The sequence below is a fragment of the Mastigoproctus giganteus genome, chromosome 7 (assembly GCF_048544385.1).
Source record: "Mastigoproctus giganteus isolate SK-2022 chromosome 7, ASM4854438v1, whole genome shotgun sequence".
NCBI lineage: Eukaryota > Metazoa > Arthropoda > Arachnida > Uropygi > Thelyphonidae > Mastigoproctus > Mastigoproctus giganteus.
Genome location: NC_143581.1, coordinates 204,424,676 through 204,444,453, shown reverse-complemented (window position 1 = coordinate 204,444,453; position 19,778 = coordinate 204,424,676). Strand labels below are relative to the sequence as shown.

Genomic DNA, 19,778 nt, shown 5'->3' with positions numbered 1-19,778 from the left:
AATTTAGGTAATTTTGATATTGCTTTGTGATTTTGATATTTGATTTTTGTTATTAATAAGTGTGGCCGCTTTTATGTGGTGTTTGCTATAATTGTAGGGTATATTGTTTTTTGTGAGTGTTTTTATCAGTTTGTTAATTGCTTCTGTTGTGTTTTCTGCATATTTTTATTATTCTGGTTGTTTGGTTTCTAATTGTGTTTCCGTATATGTGTTTTGCAATGTTGCTATCCCAGTGGATGAGCTTTATAGCTGGGAAGTTGAAGTGGTCTATTTTGTCATAATGTTTAGTTTCGATTTTGTTATTGTTGATAGTGATCTGGCTGTCGAGGTAATATGCTTGTAAGTTGCTGTTTTGGTTGGTCCGTTCTATGCTGAGGTCGGTGGGGTATATTACTTGGGCTAGTGTTTCAAATCCGTCGTGGTTGATGACTAGGACGTCATCGATATATCTAAATATGTTGATTTCTTCTGTTATGTTATTTTCAAAGTGGTGTAAGTATAGGTTGGCAATCGCACTGGAGCAGCACGATCCCATGGCTATTCCTCTGGTCTGTAAGTAGATTCTGTTTCCCATCATTACATAGTTATTTTTGACGTTGAGATTGACTAAATCGTTCCAGTATTGTTTGTTACAGTTTAAACTATTTTGGTGGTTTTGAAAGTAGACTGAAAGGACTTTAATTAAATTGTCATGTGATATGCTGATGAATAGATTTTGGAAGTCATAGGTGTATAGGCTTCTTATCTTATTGCTTTTGTTTTGGATGTAGTCTAGGTATGTTTTGTTGCTGGTGATTATTTTGGTGCTAGTTATTTCATTGAATATAATTTTAAGTTTGTCTTTCAATAGGTTACTGGAAACTTTTGTATAACTGGTTTTCCCTGCTGTTATGAACCTTTTGCCGGTGGGTATTTTGTGGAATTTTAGGATCCAGTAAATGAATGGGTATTTTGTGATTTCTATTTTCAGTTTTAGTTTTTTGTGTAGTGCTATCATCTTCTTATTGATGCTGTTAGGTGTGGATACTATTTGTTTATATGTTTCACTGTTGTCCATTTCTTCTTTAATAGTCTCTATGTAAAACTTTTTGCATATTATGCTAAAGTTGTTGCTAGCCTTGTCTGTGTTCGTTATAACGAATTTCTTCTGCAGTTCTTTCGTCTTGTGTTTAATGACTTTCAAATTGTATTGTTTGACTTGATTCTTTATTGTTAAGACCCCTTGGATTATATTCATGATTTTTTCCGTGGTAATGTTTATCCATATTTGGAATGCCTCTATGGGTGTGTTAAATTTGTGTGCAGTTTTGAATGCGAATTGCAGTAAATCCTTGTATATGGATTTACGTGTGCTGAATAAATTGGTTGGGCTATTGGGTCTGAATTTTGTTCCTTTTTCCATTATTTCTTTAAGTGTTTGATCCTCTATAATGCTGAGGTCGCCTGTTATGATGTGTTTGTGATGTGGATCTATGTATTTTCTATATTTGCTATCATTGCAGTGGCAAAGTTGTTCCGTATTATTCATATTTTCGATTGTGTTTTTGTATTTACACATGGTTATGCCTATTGGTTTTGTGAAACTATATTTGACTTTAATATTAATGTTTTGGATAGGTAAGAACCTTTTGTGTTTTCCATAACGTCACGGAAGTTGACGTGGTCGAATGTTCGGTTCAGGAATTTGATGATGCAGTATTCTTTAGTGGCAATGTCTTTGTAATCATCGCCGATTCTGAATTTGAAGACATCTTCTAGTGTATGGTTGAGGTGTATGTTCTTAATCTTCAGTTTCTGGTGAATTCTGTTTAGTGCTTTAAGTTTGCTGATTTTAAGTGTAAATAGGGTGTTGTGTATGTTTTTAACGTTAATAGGTTCCGTATCCCATTCTGTGATGAGCTTATCGAAGTCGTTTAGGCTTTGTGCTTTGCTTTTATTATCTTTGTCAATTTCTTGTTTGATTTTGTTGAGTTTTAATCCATTTTTGTTCCAGTCTTTGTTGAGCTGAAAGATAGTATATGTACATTGTCCGGGGTTGGTATATGTGAAGTTTCTTCCATTGAATCTGTTATTAAGTCCGTATGGGTATAGTGTTTTGTACATTACTATTAACATGTCCTCCATGTTTTCTCTTTTGGTGGTATTTTCTATTATGGCTAGGATCACAATAGTTATATTGGTGAATTTGTGCTTTTGAAAGCGTTTGTATTCTATTTCATTGGTGTATTTTTCTGTGGTGTTGGCTTTTGTGGGGTTTTCTCGGTATTTCTTTATTTGTGACCGATGTAGGTTTATTCTTATGTGCAGTTCTGTGCTGGTTTGTCCTATGTATTGTATTCCGCATGTTTTACAAGTAATTAAGTAGATTACATTTTTGGTGTGGCAAAATTTTGGTGCATTATCGTCGTTTTGTTGGTGTACTCTGTGCATTTGTGGGCATGTTTTGCATAGTTTACTTTTACATTTACTAAATTCTAGTTTTTTCTGGTGTCGATGGATTTCTCCGTAGCTTTCTTTGTGTGGGTTTTTATGGTAATCGGGTCCGCTCGGTTTTATGTTATTCACTTTTGGTGTGGCGGCATTACATGCTAAATGACTGTTTTCAGGAATTATCGGGTCCTGTATGGTCATGTGTGATCCCGGGGTGCAATTTATGCTGTGATACCCGTACAGCATTTTATTTTTATTTGTATGTTCATGTTTATTTCATGAGCATTAGTTCATGTTCATTAGCTCCACTCGATTATTCCGATAATTACCCGTTGGGCTTTGTTTCTCCTCTACCAGTTTGCCGAATCCTAAGTTAAGTATTAAAAATTTTCAAAAATTAAAATTAAACTGAAAGACAAATTGACATAAAACTATCCTTATTCAATGAATTAAATAATCTAAAAGAGCAAAATAATCTCACTAATAAGGCAAAACTGATAAGGAGTTAACAGAAACGGGTAATTATGAGACATTCCTTTAAAACTGGCTTTCGATCCGCTCAAAGTCCCAGATGAAGTAGCGGATAGATGACCAGGTAAGGGAATGTTAGTTAGTATTGATTAATATTATTAATTAAAGTTAAATAATTAGAATTATAACTAAATTCATTAGTTATTATATAATTTGAACACGACCACAGACCCCTAGGAATAGGTTAGACTAAAAACGCTAACTAAATCTCCTGTTCAGGATACACCTTAATACCCATAGAAAATAGACACCAAATTTAAGTAATCTAAGCAATCAAACTAATATATATACATTTGTGTATATATATATATATATATATATATATATATTATTGAGGGCTCTGACTCCCTTTAAAAATTACAGCTGTGAATTACAGGCTCCAAAAAAGCAATAAGTGTTTGCCTTTTTATTTACCTAATTGTTATTTTATATTGTACTTTATACGTAGTCTTATAGTTATGCTGGTTATTTTTATTTTTAATTTAGATAAAGTGTTTGTAGATTACTACTTAATATACGTAAATCCGTTATTTTGTTTGAATCTTGCAGCCATTGTTTTTGTATAGGGAATTCAAATTTTTAATTGTGGTAACTAGGTAGCTCTAGCATATAATTATATAGCATAATACGCATCACTGCATTTAGGATTCAATTAGATAGCGTAGTATTGACAATTAATTAATTAAATTTATTGATCTTATTAATTTAAAATATCATGCCCCAGACTAGAGCAGCAAAGCAACGGGCACAAAGTGGCAAAAGTCCTGTGACTCATGGGAGAACTGAGGGGGTGCTATTCTCCAACGCATCCCAGCCTAAAAAAATGTGCAACTTGTGAAATGTTTGCCGAACTCTCTGGAACAGAACATGATCTAGCCAAGGAGGATGTCTTTGTGTGTGCCAGGTGCAGAGTGTCTAGAAATCAGGCATCAACTCAGCGTTCTACTGGGCGTCTATGAGAGCTTGAGGTGTAGGGTAGATGCCTCAAAGAAATTAATGAGGGGCCCATCAAGCTCTCAGCTGCCCAACTCAACGCCAGAGGTCACTCCTGGGCATTAGGCAACGCAGCGGCAATCTCCAAGGCAGAATGCGCTGGTCCCAAAGGAACTAGTTATTGTTGGTGACTCTATTGTCAGGGAGACGGGGAATATATTGTCTAAAAAGGATAGATGGAACAGGACCAGGACCATGTCTGCCAGGAGCAAAACTTGATGACGTTGTAAAGCATATATCATCTTTTAAGGGCACAAAAGGTGATATTGTTGTACACGTCGGCACCAATGACATTAAGAGTAGGAGATCTGCAGATTTACTTAACAAGTACAGGTCGATGTTGCAAAAAAGTTGTGAATCAGGGTTAAATTTGAAAGTGTCTGCAATTCTGCCCAGACAGGTTACGAGTTAGTACATGATGAGAGCCTTGTCAATCAATTCGGCCCTGGAGGGAATGTGCAAGGCTCAAGGGGTAGAATTTTTTTCAGCGTGGTCTGTGCTTGTTAACAAGAGAGACTGCTTCTACAGGGATGGGATACACTTAAATAGAAAGGGCGCAAGAATATTTGCTGATGCTATCGAGGCAGTGTCAGGTAGGTTGGAAAACTGCTAGCTTGGGGGGGGGATTCACAGACTAAAAGGTTAAAAGTAGGCGCAGGCAGAGGTGAAGGTGATTCTTGCACAACTTCTATTAGAATAAGTAGCGACCTGGAGCAAGGGGTGCTGGGGGTTTCACGGACTGATGGCAGTCATCGTGAAATGGGTGGGTATATGGGATGTGTCAGGGTAACTAGGAATAGGTGCATGTATGTTTGCATGTATAACAATGCTAGAAGTATAGTAAATAAATTTGATGAATTTGAAGTGTTGGTCAAGACATCAAAGGCGGATATTGTTGGGATATCAGAGACGTGGTGTCACACTGATAGTAGGAATGCAGAATTGGAATTTGGGGAGTACAATGTGTACAGAAAGGATAGTCAGGGAAGAAAGGGAGGAGGTGTTATGCTGTTAATTAAGAAAAACATAAAATCAAAAGAAGTGCATCCAGTTGATAAAGATGAACAGTGCACTGTTGAGTCAGTCTGGTGTGACATAAGCACTGCAAAAGCAAAAATAAGAGTAGGAGTGTGTTATAGGCCTAATGACTCGAATGAGTACAATGAACAATTGTACAGAGAAATAGAGTGGGCTAGTAAATCAGAATGTCTTATAATGGGGGATTTTAACTTCCCAGATATTGACTGGAACTTGTAGGTTGGTCACTCACACACTAGTAAGACTTTTGTGGATTTATTGGATGATTGTTTTCTGCAGTAACATGTTCGAGAGGCAACCAGAGAGGGTAATACTCTTGATCTGGTTATCAGCAGTGATCATTTGTGTATTAAGAATTTGCATATAAAGAAACCACTAGGTAGCAGTGATCACAGTGTACTGATGTGGGATTTACTTAAAGATATAATTACCATCAGGGGTAAAGGAAAGGAATGGGTTTTTGCTTCCGTAAAGGTGAGTACAGTGGTCTCAGACAGTTTTTAAATTCTGTACAGTGGGATCAACTGATGATGTTACCAACAGTAAATTCTAAGTGGGAAGCATTCAAGCAATTAATCGTGTAAGCTACTAAGTTTCATACCTATTAAGAAATATTAGGCCTAAATGGTTATCAAATGAACTAATGAGACTCGTGAGAGAAGAAAAATGCATGGGATGTATATAAATTATCAAGCGACTCAGAAGCCTATGGCAGATATAAGCTAGTCTGTAATCAGGTCACAAAGGAGGTTAGGCAGGCAAAGGCAGATTACGAGAAATCTTTGGCAAAGGATGCTAAGAAAAACAGCAAGGATTTCTTTACTTACATAAACTCTAAAAGGAAGGGGATGAATCTGATTGGTCCACTTAATATCGATGGTTCGACTGTTGATGATCCTGCTCAGATAGCAAACAAACTGAATGAGTATTTTGCATCTACATTCTCACATGAGGAGTTATTAAGGTTTGGAAATGGCAGAAGGTTATCAAATTGTAGCAGGGTGCTTAATGATTTTGTAATAACTGAGAGCAAAGTGGAGGATAAATTGTTAAAGTTAAACATAAGAAAGGCATCTGGGGTGGATGGGATCTATCCAGTTATATTAAAGGAGGCAAAGCTACTAAGGAAACCCTCAGCCATAATTATGAGAGCATCCTTGGACTCAAGGGAGGTCCCCACGGACTGGAGATGTGCAAATGTATCCCCATTTCACAAAGGGGGGATCGAGGGTGACACGAGTAATTACAGACCAGTTAGTTTAACTTCTGTTCCGGATAAAATAATGGAGTCATTATTTTAAAAATGGTTAAAGATGCATTGCAGAATCATCTAGACAAGACTGCAGCAATAATTCAGACACAGCATGGGTTTGTTAAGGGAAAGTCTTGTCTGACAAATTTGATAGGATATTATGATGTGGTTACAAAAGAACTGGATGAAAAAAATAATTTTGATATCATTTACTTGGATTTCAGGAAAGCCTTTGACACCATTGTGCATGGAAGACTATTGTACAAATTGGAGCAGAATGGTATTAAGGGTAAGTTGCTACAATGGATAAAAGGATGGTTGAGTGGGAGAAGACAGAGGGTGGTAATCAATGGGTGCTGCTCTTCGTGGACTAATGTTATTAGTGGAGTCCCACAGGGTTCGGTGTTCGGTCCACTGTTGTTTTGTATATTTATCAATGATATTGATGAAGGTATATCAGGCTTAGTGTCAAAGTTTGCAGATGATACAAGGGTTGGCAGGGTTGTTAATGACAGTAATGGCAGTGTGCTACTGCAACAGGTTCTAGAAACCACAAATTTAAACAGATATGCCAACCATTTAAAACTGATTTAATAATAAAATAATACAAAAGACTGTAAAATAATATTTACAAAAACTGATTATTTACAAAAAAAAAAAAAAAAACTAGTTAGCAAGGAAGGAGGCAGACACCTTCGAAAGCTTCAAGTGTTTTTATCGCTTTTAAATTTATTTTTTAATGCATTTTAACTAATTTACTTATTTTATTTTTGTTTCAAACTAGTTTTTTTTTGTAAATAATCAATTTTTGTAAATATTATTTTACAGTCTTTTGTATTATTTTATTTTATTATTAAATAAGTTTTAAACGGTTGGCCTATCTGTTTAAATTTGTGGTATGAATAATCCCAACCTTAGAGGCCTTATTGCAGATATAGGAACTAGAAAATTTGGGCAGATGGGCTGAGAAGTAGCAACTGAAGTTTAACCTTGACAAATGCAAAGTACTGCACGTGGGTTGAAGTAACCCCAGAGTTTTTTTTTTTTTTTTTTTGATTTGGTAGTTGTTGGCGCATCGGCTTCTGTGGCCATATTGCACCTCCTAAGGTTTTTTTTGCAATACTTTGATCCAAGCCCGTAACCCCAGAGAAATGTACTAACTGTGTGGTACTACACTTAATGTGGTAGAAAATGAAAAAGACTTGGGAGTAATTTTGCAGTCAGATATGAAGTTTTCTGAGCAATGCAGACAGGCTGCCAGGGCAGGTCATGGGGTTTTGTCAATGATATATAGGAATTTTGCTAGCAGGGAAATGGAGGTGATTGTCTCTCTGTATAAGGCAATGGTCAGGCTATGCCTTGAGTACTGCGTACAGGTCTGGAGGCCTCATTTTAAGAAGGATGTAGATTTGCTTTAGCATGTACAGAGAAGGGCAACAAGATTGATGAGGGGAATGAAGGGATTCTCTTACCAAGAGAGGCTTAAGTTTTGCAAATTGCAGTGGCTGGAGACTAGGCACCTGCACGGTGATCTGATGAGGTGTATAAGGCCTTGAATGGGTTGAGCACGCTGAATTTTGATGGCATCCTTCCACTTGTTCAGATTACGAACCTAAGGGGGCATAAATTCAAATTAAGAAAAGACAGATGTAGAATAGATGTGTGGAAATTTGCCTTTAGCCAGCGGGTGGTTAATTGCTGGAACAAACTTCCATCTGTCGTTGTGGAAGTTGATAGGTTAAATAAATGTAAGGAGGAACTGGACAGGAATTTGGAGGGAATGGTGTGATTTTTTTTTTTTTTTTTTGGCTGATGCTGCATAAGCTCATACACTTTCTTTCTTGCATCACATGCCACTACTACTACTATAAAATATTCTCCTAAACAAATTTAATTACACAATTTTGGACTTTTTAAGAATGATTTCACAATTACTTTGAAAAAATGGAATATAATTCAAAATTCAAATTAAATGTGAATGTAAACATTAGGGCATTTTTATTGTCACATAATGCACCTCCACATCCATCTGCTGAAATTTTATCAAGAGACAATGACAATATCAGGTGTCTTTTCTTACCTCCCAATACCACATCACTCAACTCATACAATTTATGGATCAGAGAATAAACATTTTTATTAGAGGAATATTTTTTTAAAGTTTTTTAGTAATAGTAGACGTATAGTAAAACCTTTATGCCACTGCCGTGCAACACCTTTTGACACTCTCTTCATCTTTGATTCTATTCAAATCAATAAGAACATTGTCATTATTTGGTAGCTTTTTATGTGTACTTACTATTTTCTCAGTTTCATTTCCTTTGAAGCTCAGTTATAAATAGGACTTTTATGTCATAAATTTTAATATTTGCCACTGTCTTCTCTTATATCCTGTTCACTGTCAAAATTTGATTTGAACCATTGAAGTTAACTATGAGGGCATCTTTGGACATGGAAGAGATTTCTTTGCATTGGAGAAATGCCAATGTAACACCAATACATAAAGGCAGTTCTAAGAATGAAGTTGGTAACTATAGACCGGTTAGTCTGACTGCAGTGGTAAGGAAAATCTTAAAGGCAGTGATTAAGAGTGCAATCCAGGTACATTTAGATGTGGCATTCTGAATAACACACACATATGGTTTTTGTTAAGGGAAAATCTTGTTTAACTAATTTAGTAGGCTATTTTGACATAGTTACTCGTGAGCTGGATGTACGGAACAATTTCGAAATAGTTTATTTGGATTTTAGTAAGGCATTTGACTCAGTCCCTCATGAGAGGTTACTGTATAAGCTGGAACATGTTTGGATTATGGGAAAAATGCTAAGATGGATTGCTGAATGGCTGCAGGGCAGAAGTCAGAGGGTTGTGATTAATGGGTATTCTTCAGGTTGGTGTAAAGTCAGAAGTGGGGGCCCCCCCCCACCAGGATCATTTCGCGGACCACTGTTGTTCCTGATTTTCATAAATGACATCAATGATGAGAGAGAAGGCTTGATATCAAAATTTGCAGACAATGTAAAGATTGGTGGAGTAGTTAATGATCAGTACCAAGCAGCACTCCTTCAGGATAACTTGAAAGGCTGTAAGAATGGTCAGAAAAGTGGCAGCAATGCTTTAATGCAGAAAATGCAAGGTCCTACTTCTTGGGGAATAGCAAACCCAAAATAAATTATACCCTTGGTTGGGGTTGAATTAAAAACAATAGAGGAAGAAAGGGAATGGAAACGTAAGAGTTATAAAATGGACAGATATAAAGTTTTCTGAGCATTTCTGTAAACAGGCAGCCAGGAAAGCCCATGATGCCCTAGTGCTGATTTATCGAACATTATCCTGTAGAGATATGGAGGCCATGGTTCCACTGTATAGGAAATTGTAAGATCACATTTGGAATACTGTATTCAAGTATGGAGACCTCATCTGAAAAAAGATATTGAGCTTCTTGAAAGGGTCCAAAGACAGGCAACATGTATGCTAAGATCAGCAAAAGGGCGACCATGCGAGGAAAGATTCCAATTATGTGGGCTTGAAAACCCCAAACATGAGAGGAATTAGAACCTATAGTACTTGGAGGTTGAGAAGAAAGAAGATATTTGTTGACATTGGACTTGAACTTCTGTAGACTAATTTTCAGGAAATACGTATGAAGGAAGGTTGTTCCAGAAAACAGCAGTTGAATGAATAAACGAGGAAGATAAAAAGTTGGTTCTGTGAGTTTGAAGTTGGACAGTAAATGGATGTTGGCTGGTGGCAGCACTTGTTCGAACTGTTTTGAAAGAGAGAGCGGGAATTATAGAAGCCAATTCAGAAGAACAGTGCCCATGGAAATATCTGTAGAAGAGGCATACAGCAGAAACAGAATGTCTATGTGACAGTGAGTGGAGAGACTTTGTTAGAGATGAATATAAATTAACCTAACTGCCCTCTTCTGAACGGAATCTAGAAGCCAGAGAGAGGTTTTGGGGGCCCCACCCCAGATGTGGGAACAATATTCCATGGTAGGGCGGATTTGTACAGAGTGAACAGCTGTTTGGAATAAAAGTAAAGCCGAGAGCGAAAGAGAAAACCAACTTTTTTAGATGCAGAGGAAGCAATATTTGTAATGTGCTTGTGCCAAGAGAGAATAGAAGTCAGGGTAATACCCAAAAGAGATATATCATTTTGCCTAGAAATCGGAGTGTCACCAAAGATAAGCATAGGAGCAGAAGAATCCTTTTTGCAAGGTATAAAGCAAGACTGAGTTTTAGAAGGGTTGAAATCAACTAAGTTGTCATTGCCCCACTTGAGAATTACCTGGAGATCAGCATTTAAGGAATTGGTAGCAGATTTTCGAGAAGTTGAAGCTGATTGAGCTGGGCAAGGTTTCTCAAAATGGAAAGTGGAATGCAATGTGCTATCATCGGCAAAACTATGGATAGGATTTCCAGTCAATGGAAGAAGGTCATTAATATACAAGAAGAAAACAGTGGGGGAAAGAACCTTGGGGGACACCAGCATTAGTGGAGAAGTTAGAAGACAGAGAGCCATCTACCATCACCCTCAGTGAGCGATCACAGAGAAAACTGGATAACCAATTACTAAAAACAGTTGGCAAACCATAAGATGGAAGCTTATTTAGAAGACCTTTATGCCAAACACGATCAAAAGCCTTTGAGATGTCAAGAGCAACTGCTTGTGTTTCACCAAACTTTTCCATTGAATTAATCCATAAATGGGTAACATAAGCCAGAATATCACCAGTGGGTCGACACTGACTGAATCCATACTGGCGATTGTTGGGCAGACGGAAGGTTTCTAGGTAGTTTAAGATTTGGCGGTTAATTGATTTCTCAATTACTTTAGAAAGAGTAGAAGTAATTGCAATGGGACGATAATTGGATGGGAGGGATTTGTCACCCTTTTTAGGAACTGGCTGGATATGAGCAAATTTCCAAGCAGAAGGAAAAACACCTTTGGAATAAGAAAGTAAAAAAAAGGCGGCAAAGAACAGGAGTAAGTTCAGAAGCACAGGTTTTGAGAACAAGTGGAGAAATACCATCGGGACCTGGAGCTTTCTTAGCATCAAGATTTGTCAAAATCCTTCTGACATCCTTTTGATGGAAGACCACAGAAGGCATTGAACGGAGCGTGTTGGGAATGGCGGGAGGTGTTTTACCAAGATCATTAATACACGAGTTGGAGGAAAAATGGGATGCTAGCAAGTCAGCTTTATCCTTGGTTGAAGTGACAACAGAACCATCTGGTTTGCACAGAGGTGGGAGCAGAGATGGGCAAAAGTTGCGGCCAATAGCTTTGGCAAGAGACCAGAATGCTCGGCTACCATTAGGGCAGGAAGCAAGTTTTCTACTCTTAGCCTGTTCAAACTCTAGTTTGGACTGATTAATAACTGCTTTACAATTGTTGTAAGCTTTGGTGTATGAAATGAAAATGAAACTGAAGAATTAGAAACAAGTTGCGGCCAATAGCTTTGGCAAGAGACCAGAATGCTCGTGCTCGGGCTACAGTGCTGGGCAACCAGCCATTTCAGAGGTGACCTGAGTGAGGTTTATAAAGCTCTGAGAGTGGTTAATAAAATGAATAAAAGTGGAATTTTCACTGTTATAGAGGTTGCCTTCACAGTGGTTGAGGCTGACAGTTTGAATATATTCAAAGGTCAACTGGATAGTTACTTATGTGAGGAAAAAACAAAATTTTTATTTCTTATCTTTTTTTTTTTTTTTTTTTTTTGTGGCCAGTACAGAAAAAGCCTGTGGTTTCCTTGTACTATATGGCTACTATAAAGTTTTTGGAGATGTCAGAATGTGAATAGAAGAAAATGAAGCTGAATATTATGTGCTTTCAGAAAAAGAAAAAAAAACAGCAGCACGTCAGAGGGAAAAATCAGTAGATGAAGCAGGAAGTGAAGATAAGGGAGTAAAGAAGGGGAAAAAATCGCACAACACTCATATTAAATTTTATAATTCTTACGAGGAATTCTAAAAACATTTTTATGCTATAAGAGAAATAAATAAAAGACTATCATGAAATGAAAACAATAGGACCTTTACTCAACAGCAAATTTCCAATTTATTAAAAAAAAAAAAAGGCTATACAATGTGAGAGGTAATTTGCATATTAATAAATACGAATTTATTAATATACAAATTAAATTAATGAGTGTATTAATAAATTTAATTCACGTTCTGTTCAATTTGAACAATGTTCAGTTTTGTTTTGAATATAAACAATTTTAATAAAATTTTCTTTCTTTCTGTCATATATAAAAAAATAAATATTTTCCATTTATTTTCCCAATAGGGCTTGAGGCCAGAAGAGGTTACATATTTGTTGTGATGATATACATAATTAATTATTAAAGGCAGCCAGATTTTTTTGCTACAGTTCACAATGGGTTGTACATTTTTCACGGCAGTGGACAGGCTCTATCCACAACCTACTTGCAGCTGAACATGATGACTACATCTGGCCCAAATTTCTATACATACCATTTAAATAGGAATAAGTTGCCAAACAGAAAAGAAAAAAAAAACTTGCCTGTTTTTATGAACTACAACTTGGAAATATTTATACATAAATGTGAGCCACCATGATGAGGCTTTACTATAATCTGAAACCTGATGATGCTGATGATAATTTCCTTACAAGTTAGAACGTTTTTACAAATGCAATTATTATTATAAATTAAATTATAATATGCATCACCCCCCTCCCCAAAAACGATGCCAACTACTGATATTAAAGATGTGTGTAATTCGAAAACTTCACTTAAAAAAAAAAAGTGTTATACTATACAAGTACATTAGAAAAAAAATTTTGATGCACAAATTGATGTCAATCATAACTTTCATTTAAGACCATATTATATTTTTGCATTACTGTATAAATGTATAATTTTTTAATGTTTTATACACCATATCTTATCACAGGTTTAAGATGCACTGTTAAGCACTTAATAAAGATGTTAATGATATAACAACTTGCATTTAATTTTATCTTGGTTTTGTTGATTATTTTTTAAACAAAATATCCTATCATAAGTGTAAGACGCACTGTACATTCAATAAAGATTATAAATACTAACTTTCATTTAATTTTATACTGGTTTTATCAATTATTTTTTAAACAATATTTTATCATGGGTGTAAGATGCACTGTTTTACATTTAATAAAGATGATGACAATAATAACAACTTGGATTTAATTTTATCATGGTTTTATCAATTTTCTATGCTATTTCTTCCAAAATGGCACTTTAGTGAATAAGGCTCCAAAAGGTATATAGACACACATCCGTTTCACAATGGCATGTCATTTCCCTTTGTCTGTTATGGCACTACACCCTCCAAGGTAGGCTTTTCCACAAAAGAATGATAAATTGCAGCAGGTATAATTCTCCATTCTTCCAGAATATTGAACAGTTGGGCTACTGATGTGGGACATGTTAGTTTGGCCTGCACTTGATATTCCAGTTCATTTCAGAGGTGTTCCATAGAGTTCAAACTAAGCCCCTGAACTGGCCATTCCAAATTTTGTACATTCACATCTATAGATCATTTTCAAAGTACTCTGGTGGTATGGAATGGAGCATTATCTTGTTGAAACAAACTAAAGAACTGCATATTGCAAGGAGCATAGATTTTCCAAAACATTAAGGTAGGCAATGGCATTTGTGGTTCCCTGTACTACCACTTAAGGTTCTAAACCATACCATGAGAAGCAGCTCATCGCACTCCCATTTTGTGATAACACACCAATGGTCGACTTTGGAAGTTGTAGACTGTCAACAATTGAACAAAATAACAGGCTAGCCATGTGACATCGAACAATAATACCCCTCTCAAAATCAGTCAATGGTCTCTACATGCCATGGTGAAACTGACTAACCTATATAGCTCATACACCTTCCTTATATACTGGTCTGATTCTACTGTTTATCTGGGGAGATCTAATGGATTATGAAAACACAGGTGTCTGGATACCCTTTGGAGGGGTAGTGTATACGACAGCATTAAACATCAAAACTTCACTATTTCTACCTACCTTAAGAAATTGGTTCTGATCCCTAGAACATGTCATAGTACAAAAAAGTTTGGCAACATTGAAGTAACAAGAAGGACATCGCTGAATTAAGTTAGCCATAAGTTCAAATTGATCGGAAAATGCTTTCACTTGCTCAGCATCACAGCACACACTGTTATTGCTATCTGTAATATTTGATAATTATAAATTAATTTTTTCTTTAGCATTTAATTTAAATTATACTTTCAGGCACATTGAAAAATTGAAATTTATCTAACAGAAAACACATTATAAATACATTACGGAATAAAGAAACTACTTGGCAAAAAAAAAAAAAAAAACTGTACGAATTAACACAACTGTTCCAGTTGATTACTTCTCTCTCTCTCTCTACAGTGGACCTATGCTTTACGATATTAATTTGTTCCAGAGACACTATTGTATCATGAAAATATTGTAATGTGAACCCAATAACACTCTTTTTTGGTAATTCGCTCCAAGTTCCCCCCAAGTTGAAATTTTCACTATATAACTAAGCTATTTATCTCTCTAAAAGGTGATTTTTATAATGGAAATTGTTTTATATAGAATACTGAATACCATATTTTCCAGTGTATACCATGCACCTTTTATCTAAAAAAAAGTCGCCCTAAAATTATGGTGTACTTATACAATGGAATAAACAGAACATGATACAAATTTAAAAAGAAAAGATAAAAAATGCTGATGGTGCCACATTTTTATTTATTCCCCTTCCTCCCAAAATGTTTAAAAAGATAATTATAAACATTAAAAAAACAAGAATGGTAATTTTCATTTAACTTACACTGGAAAAGCTGTTTCAATGGTTGTGTGGTGTGTGGTGATGGAGTTAGAAGAGAATCTTTTACCATCAAGGTATCAGACAACCTTTACGATATAGTGTTCTTTCCCATCACTGTCTCTTGCTACTTATGGTATAAAAACTGTCCAAAGTGGTTTGGTTTTGGTGCTTTCTCTGAAGGTTCTTGAAATAACACTTTATCTTCAAATCTACAGATCATCAATTCAGTGGTTTCAATATCTGGGTTTTTTCTTACTGTCCTTTTCACAATGTCCCATGCAGCAAATATCTTTAATTTCTTGAGTTGTTGCTACATGGTCATCCTCCTCATCTCCACTGTCATGCTCGTCAATCTGCTCTAATTCCTGGAGTTTGTCTGTCGTCAATTCCCTTCCATGGTCCTCAATTAACTTCTCCACATCCCTGCATCAATCTCAAGAGCCAAGGACTCACCAAGGGTGGTAATTTCCTGCTCTAGAACACTTTGAGCTTCAAGTCCTTCAAAATCATGGATGACTGAAGGCCACAAGTTCTTCCAGGCTGCATTGAGGCACTGAGCTAAAACTTCATTCCAAGAAATGGCAATCATTTTTACAGTCTAAGATGCTACACCTGGTATTCCAGAATTCCTTTAAGGTGATGGCTCTGTCTCCTGAAGTCTCTTCAAAGCTCTTGGCAAGCATCTTCTTCGTGTAAATTTTTTTAAAGTTGGAAATTACTTGCTGATCCAGCAGCTGAAGCAGAAGAGTGGTATTAGGTGGGAGAAATTTGACAGTAACAAAGTCAAATTGCTCCACCAGAGATCGGGCAAATTCTGGATCATGGCCTGGAGCATTATCCAAAGTTAACAGTGCCTTTAAAGGAAGTTTGTTCTTTTCTAAGTAACTTTTGACTGAAGGACAAAACACTTCAAATACCCAATCATTGAAGAGGTGTCTTGTCACCAGGCCTTCTTGTTACACCGTCAGAAGACACCCAACCTGCTTTTGATGACCTTTTGATGTTTAAACACTCATGGAGTTTCTGAGTTCCATTAATTTTGAAGTCTATCCTTCATAGGTTTATACCCAGGCAACAAGGCCTCTTCTTTTGTGATGTATGTTCGCCTGGGCATTCTTTTCCAAAAGAATGCCATTTCATCTGTATTAAAGACTTGTTGAGGAAGGTAACCCTCCTTCTCCACAAGCTCTTGAAACTCCACCTTAAAGTTTTCAACTGTTTCCTGATCAGCACTGCAAGCCTCTCCATGCCTTATGACACTTTTAATAGCGGACCTTTTTCTAAAACGGTCAAACCAACCTTTGCTACCTTTAAAGTCCCCATATCACATATCACTAACTGAAGGTGTTTTAGCCTTGAAGTCTTCAAAAATCTGCTTTGCATGTTTGCAAATGCGTTGTCCAGGAACCGTATCATCCTTCATTTGTTTATCTTTTATCCACAGCAACAAAAGCCTTTCCATTTCTACAATCAGTTCTCTGTTTTTTTTTTCAGTAGTTTTTACATATAATTCAGGTATTGCAATTTACTTCTACTATATATACATAACCATACAAATAAATTAGAATAAGGATTAAAATAAAATAATGCCAACAGTATGGCAAGACAAGAGCGAAAAAAGTCGAAATTAAACCTAAATTAAATCAAACCAAGCAGGGAGGGAAGAGAGGGTTAAAAAGAGTAAAAATATTGCAACAGAAACTCTCTAAAATAATTTAGAAAATCTAAATGTATGAATAATAATTCATTGAATTTTAAATTCAATGAATTTAAAATTCATGTAGAATTTAAATAGAAATTTAATGGTGCCCCCTCTGATGGGTACCAGGTCCAAATTTATGTGAAATATCACCAACAGAGATGTAAACCACTTACAATAAAACAAAACAAAAATAAACCAAAAAATACACTGACCATTACGCCCCATCTCGACAGAGGACCACAAGGCCAATAATGGTCAGGGAATCGCTGCATTTCAAACACTAGACAAATTGCCGCAAAGGAGAATCGATCGAAAGATCAGTCTGCCACCCGATCCCCAGATCGAACCGCCAATGCAGGGGAATTGAACAGCGGTGGTCCTGATGCAGCGAAAATTAAAAATAGAACAGATACGGGCACTCCAGTGCAAAGCCAATATAAATTGGTTATGATTACTTTTGTCAGTAGTGTGGCTTTGCACTGGAGTGCTCGTATCTGTTCTATTTTTAATTTTCGCTGCATCAGGACCACCGCTGTTCAATTCCCCTGCATTGGCGGTTCGATCTGGGGATCGGGTGGCGGACTGATCTTTCGATCGATTCTCCTTTGCGGCGATTTGTCTAGCATTCGAAATGCAGCAATTCCCTGACCATTATTGGCCTTGTGGTCCTCTGTCGAGATGGGGCGTAATGGTCAGTCTATTTTTTTGGTTTATTTTTGTTTTGTTTTGTTGTAGTGGTTTACATCTCTATTAGTGATATTTCACATAAATTTGGACCTGGTGCCCGTCAGAGGGGGCACCGTTAAATTTCTATTTAATTGGCTTTTAAATTCAATGAATTATTATCCGTACATTTAGATTTTCTAAATTATTTTAAAGAGTTTCTGCTGCAATATTTTTACTCTTTTTATCTCTCTCTTCCCTCCCTCCCTGCTTGGTTTGATTTAATTTAGGTTTAATTTAGACTTTTTTTGCTCTTGTCTTGCCATACTGCTGGCATTATTTTATTTTAATCCTTATTCTAATTTATTTGTATGGTTATATTTCAAGCATAATGTACAGGAATATGCTTTTTTTGCTGCCTCTGATGTATGCTGTACCTTTTTTATTTTTATTATGAAATATTCCGTTTCCAACTATTTTAAACGTTATTCAAATATATGTATAATTATATGTATATATAAATACACACACACACACACACACAAACACATATATACATGCATATATACACATATACATACATTATATATATATATATATATATATATATATATATATATCCATTATTTTAAATTAAATAAAACATAAGCCAGTAGTATGGCAAAAACTGTAGAGCGAAAATTAACATAAAAATAACCCAAATTTGGTTGATCTATCGGAGAATGGAAGGGTGGTTTGGTTCTTCGATATTTCCGCCTTTGCGATGTTTTGTATGACGATTGAAATGCAGCGATTCCATGACCATTATTGGCCTCGTGGTCCTCTGTCGATATGGGGCATGATGGTCAGTCTATTCTATTCTATTTTATTTTAGTTTATTTTGATTTTGTTATTGTTTGGTAGTTCCTTTAACCCTCTTTGGGTGATATTTCACGTCTTTCGGAATTGGTACCTCTCGGGGGGTACCGCTAAATTAATAACTAATTGGCATTATCCTAAAATTTGTATAGTTTTTGTTAATTGGATTTAAAGATCGAAATTATATTAGGGTTTCTGGGCTACTATTTATATCTATTCTTTCTTTTCGTTTGATTGTTTATTTGGGTTATTTTTATGTTAATTTTCGCTCTACAGTTTTTGCCATACTACTGGCTTATGTTTTATTTAATTTAAAATAATGGATGTATTTCAGCTTCATATGGAGGAATTGCATGTCGCTGCCTCTAATGAATGCTTAATTATTTATTCATTTTATTATAATTTAACTTTATTTAATATAATTCAATGATAGTATATATATATATATATACACAGTGCTTTTTTTGTAAAAAAATAGGTGCCAGTACTCATTCTTTGCTATCAGGAAAAACTGAAAATTAAAAGGATATGAAAAGTACTGTAAAAATTTTTTCCCCCTGATATTGTTACTTTCGTACTAACTTTCGTACGTTCAATCCATTATGGTATATAATGGATTGAGCAAGCTCAATGCTGATGGCATTCTCCCTCTTTCTCAGACCACACATTTAGTTAGTTAGTTATTTGGTTTTTAGGAGCATTAGCAACTAAGGCCATATTGCTCTGTGAATATGCGGTGGTCATTCCTGACCTTTCCGCATCCTCCGTATTTGGTGGTGACGGGCTCGAACCCCGGTCTAATCAAGAAGCGTGTGCTACGCATTGCTGCTCCTTCCCACCTGGCTACAGAGGCGCCTTAGACCACACATACACACGAGGGAACATAAATTTAAATTGAGGAAGGATAGTTATAAGGTAGATGGGCAGAAGTTTGCCTTCAGCCAGCAGATAGTTGATTACTGGAATAAACTTCCATTTGTTGTTATGGAAGTGGGTAATTTGAATAAATTCAAGGAAGAACTAGACAAACTGCTGGAGAGGATGGACAGGTGATGTGGGAAAGTTTTTTTTTTTTTTTTTTTTTTTGAATAAGCTTGCTTTCTTGCATCATTTTCCACTACTAATACTAAATAATCGGTTTTTTACATGTAAAATTGGCTGCAATTTCTGTATATTGAAGCTTTAGACAATAATAAATAAAATTACTTTCAATTATTATTATTATACATAAATAAAAGTTCATGTAGTTTTCGGTTATAAAGGCAGTTCGTGATTAAAGTCATAATATTCCAAAAATTAAGAAGAATGATAATATAGGTTAAATCAACGTGAATACTTTTATCACATTGAATATTTATAGGTAAGAAATTATAAAGAGTGATGCTTAGATAGCAAACTATATGAATTAATTTAAAATGAGATTACCATTTGCTGTCAATGCTGGATTTTGGTAGTCTTATATTTAGAT

General features: G+C 35.8%; 1 protein-coding gene across 2 annotated transcripts in view; it reads right to left on the bottom strand.

The window, feature by feature from the left end:
* Nucleotides 1-19,778, bottom strand: part of LOC150083608 (NPC intracellular cholesterol transporter 1-like) — a 339,105-nt gene that overhangs the window by 298,453 nt on the left and 20,874 nt on the right. For both annotated transcript variants that reach the window (XM_090378086.1, XM_090378087.1), the window contains exon 3: nt 14,286-14,449. In XM_090378086.1, coding sequence (XP_090234212.1) covers nt 14,286-14,449 — 164 coding nt within the window. The remainder of the gene's footprint in view (nt 1-14,285; nt 14,450-19,778) is intronic.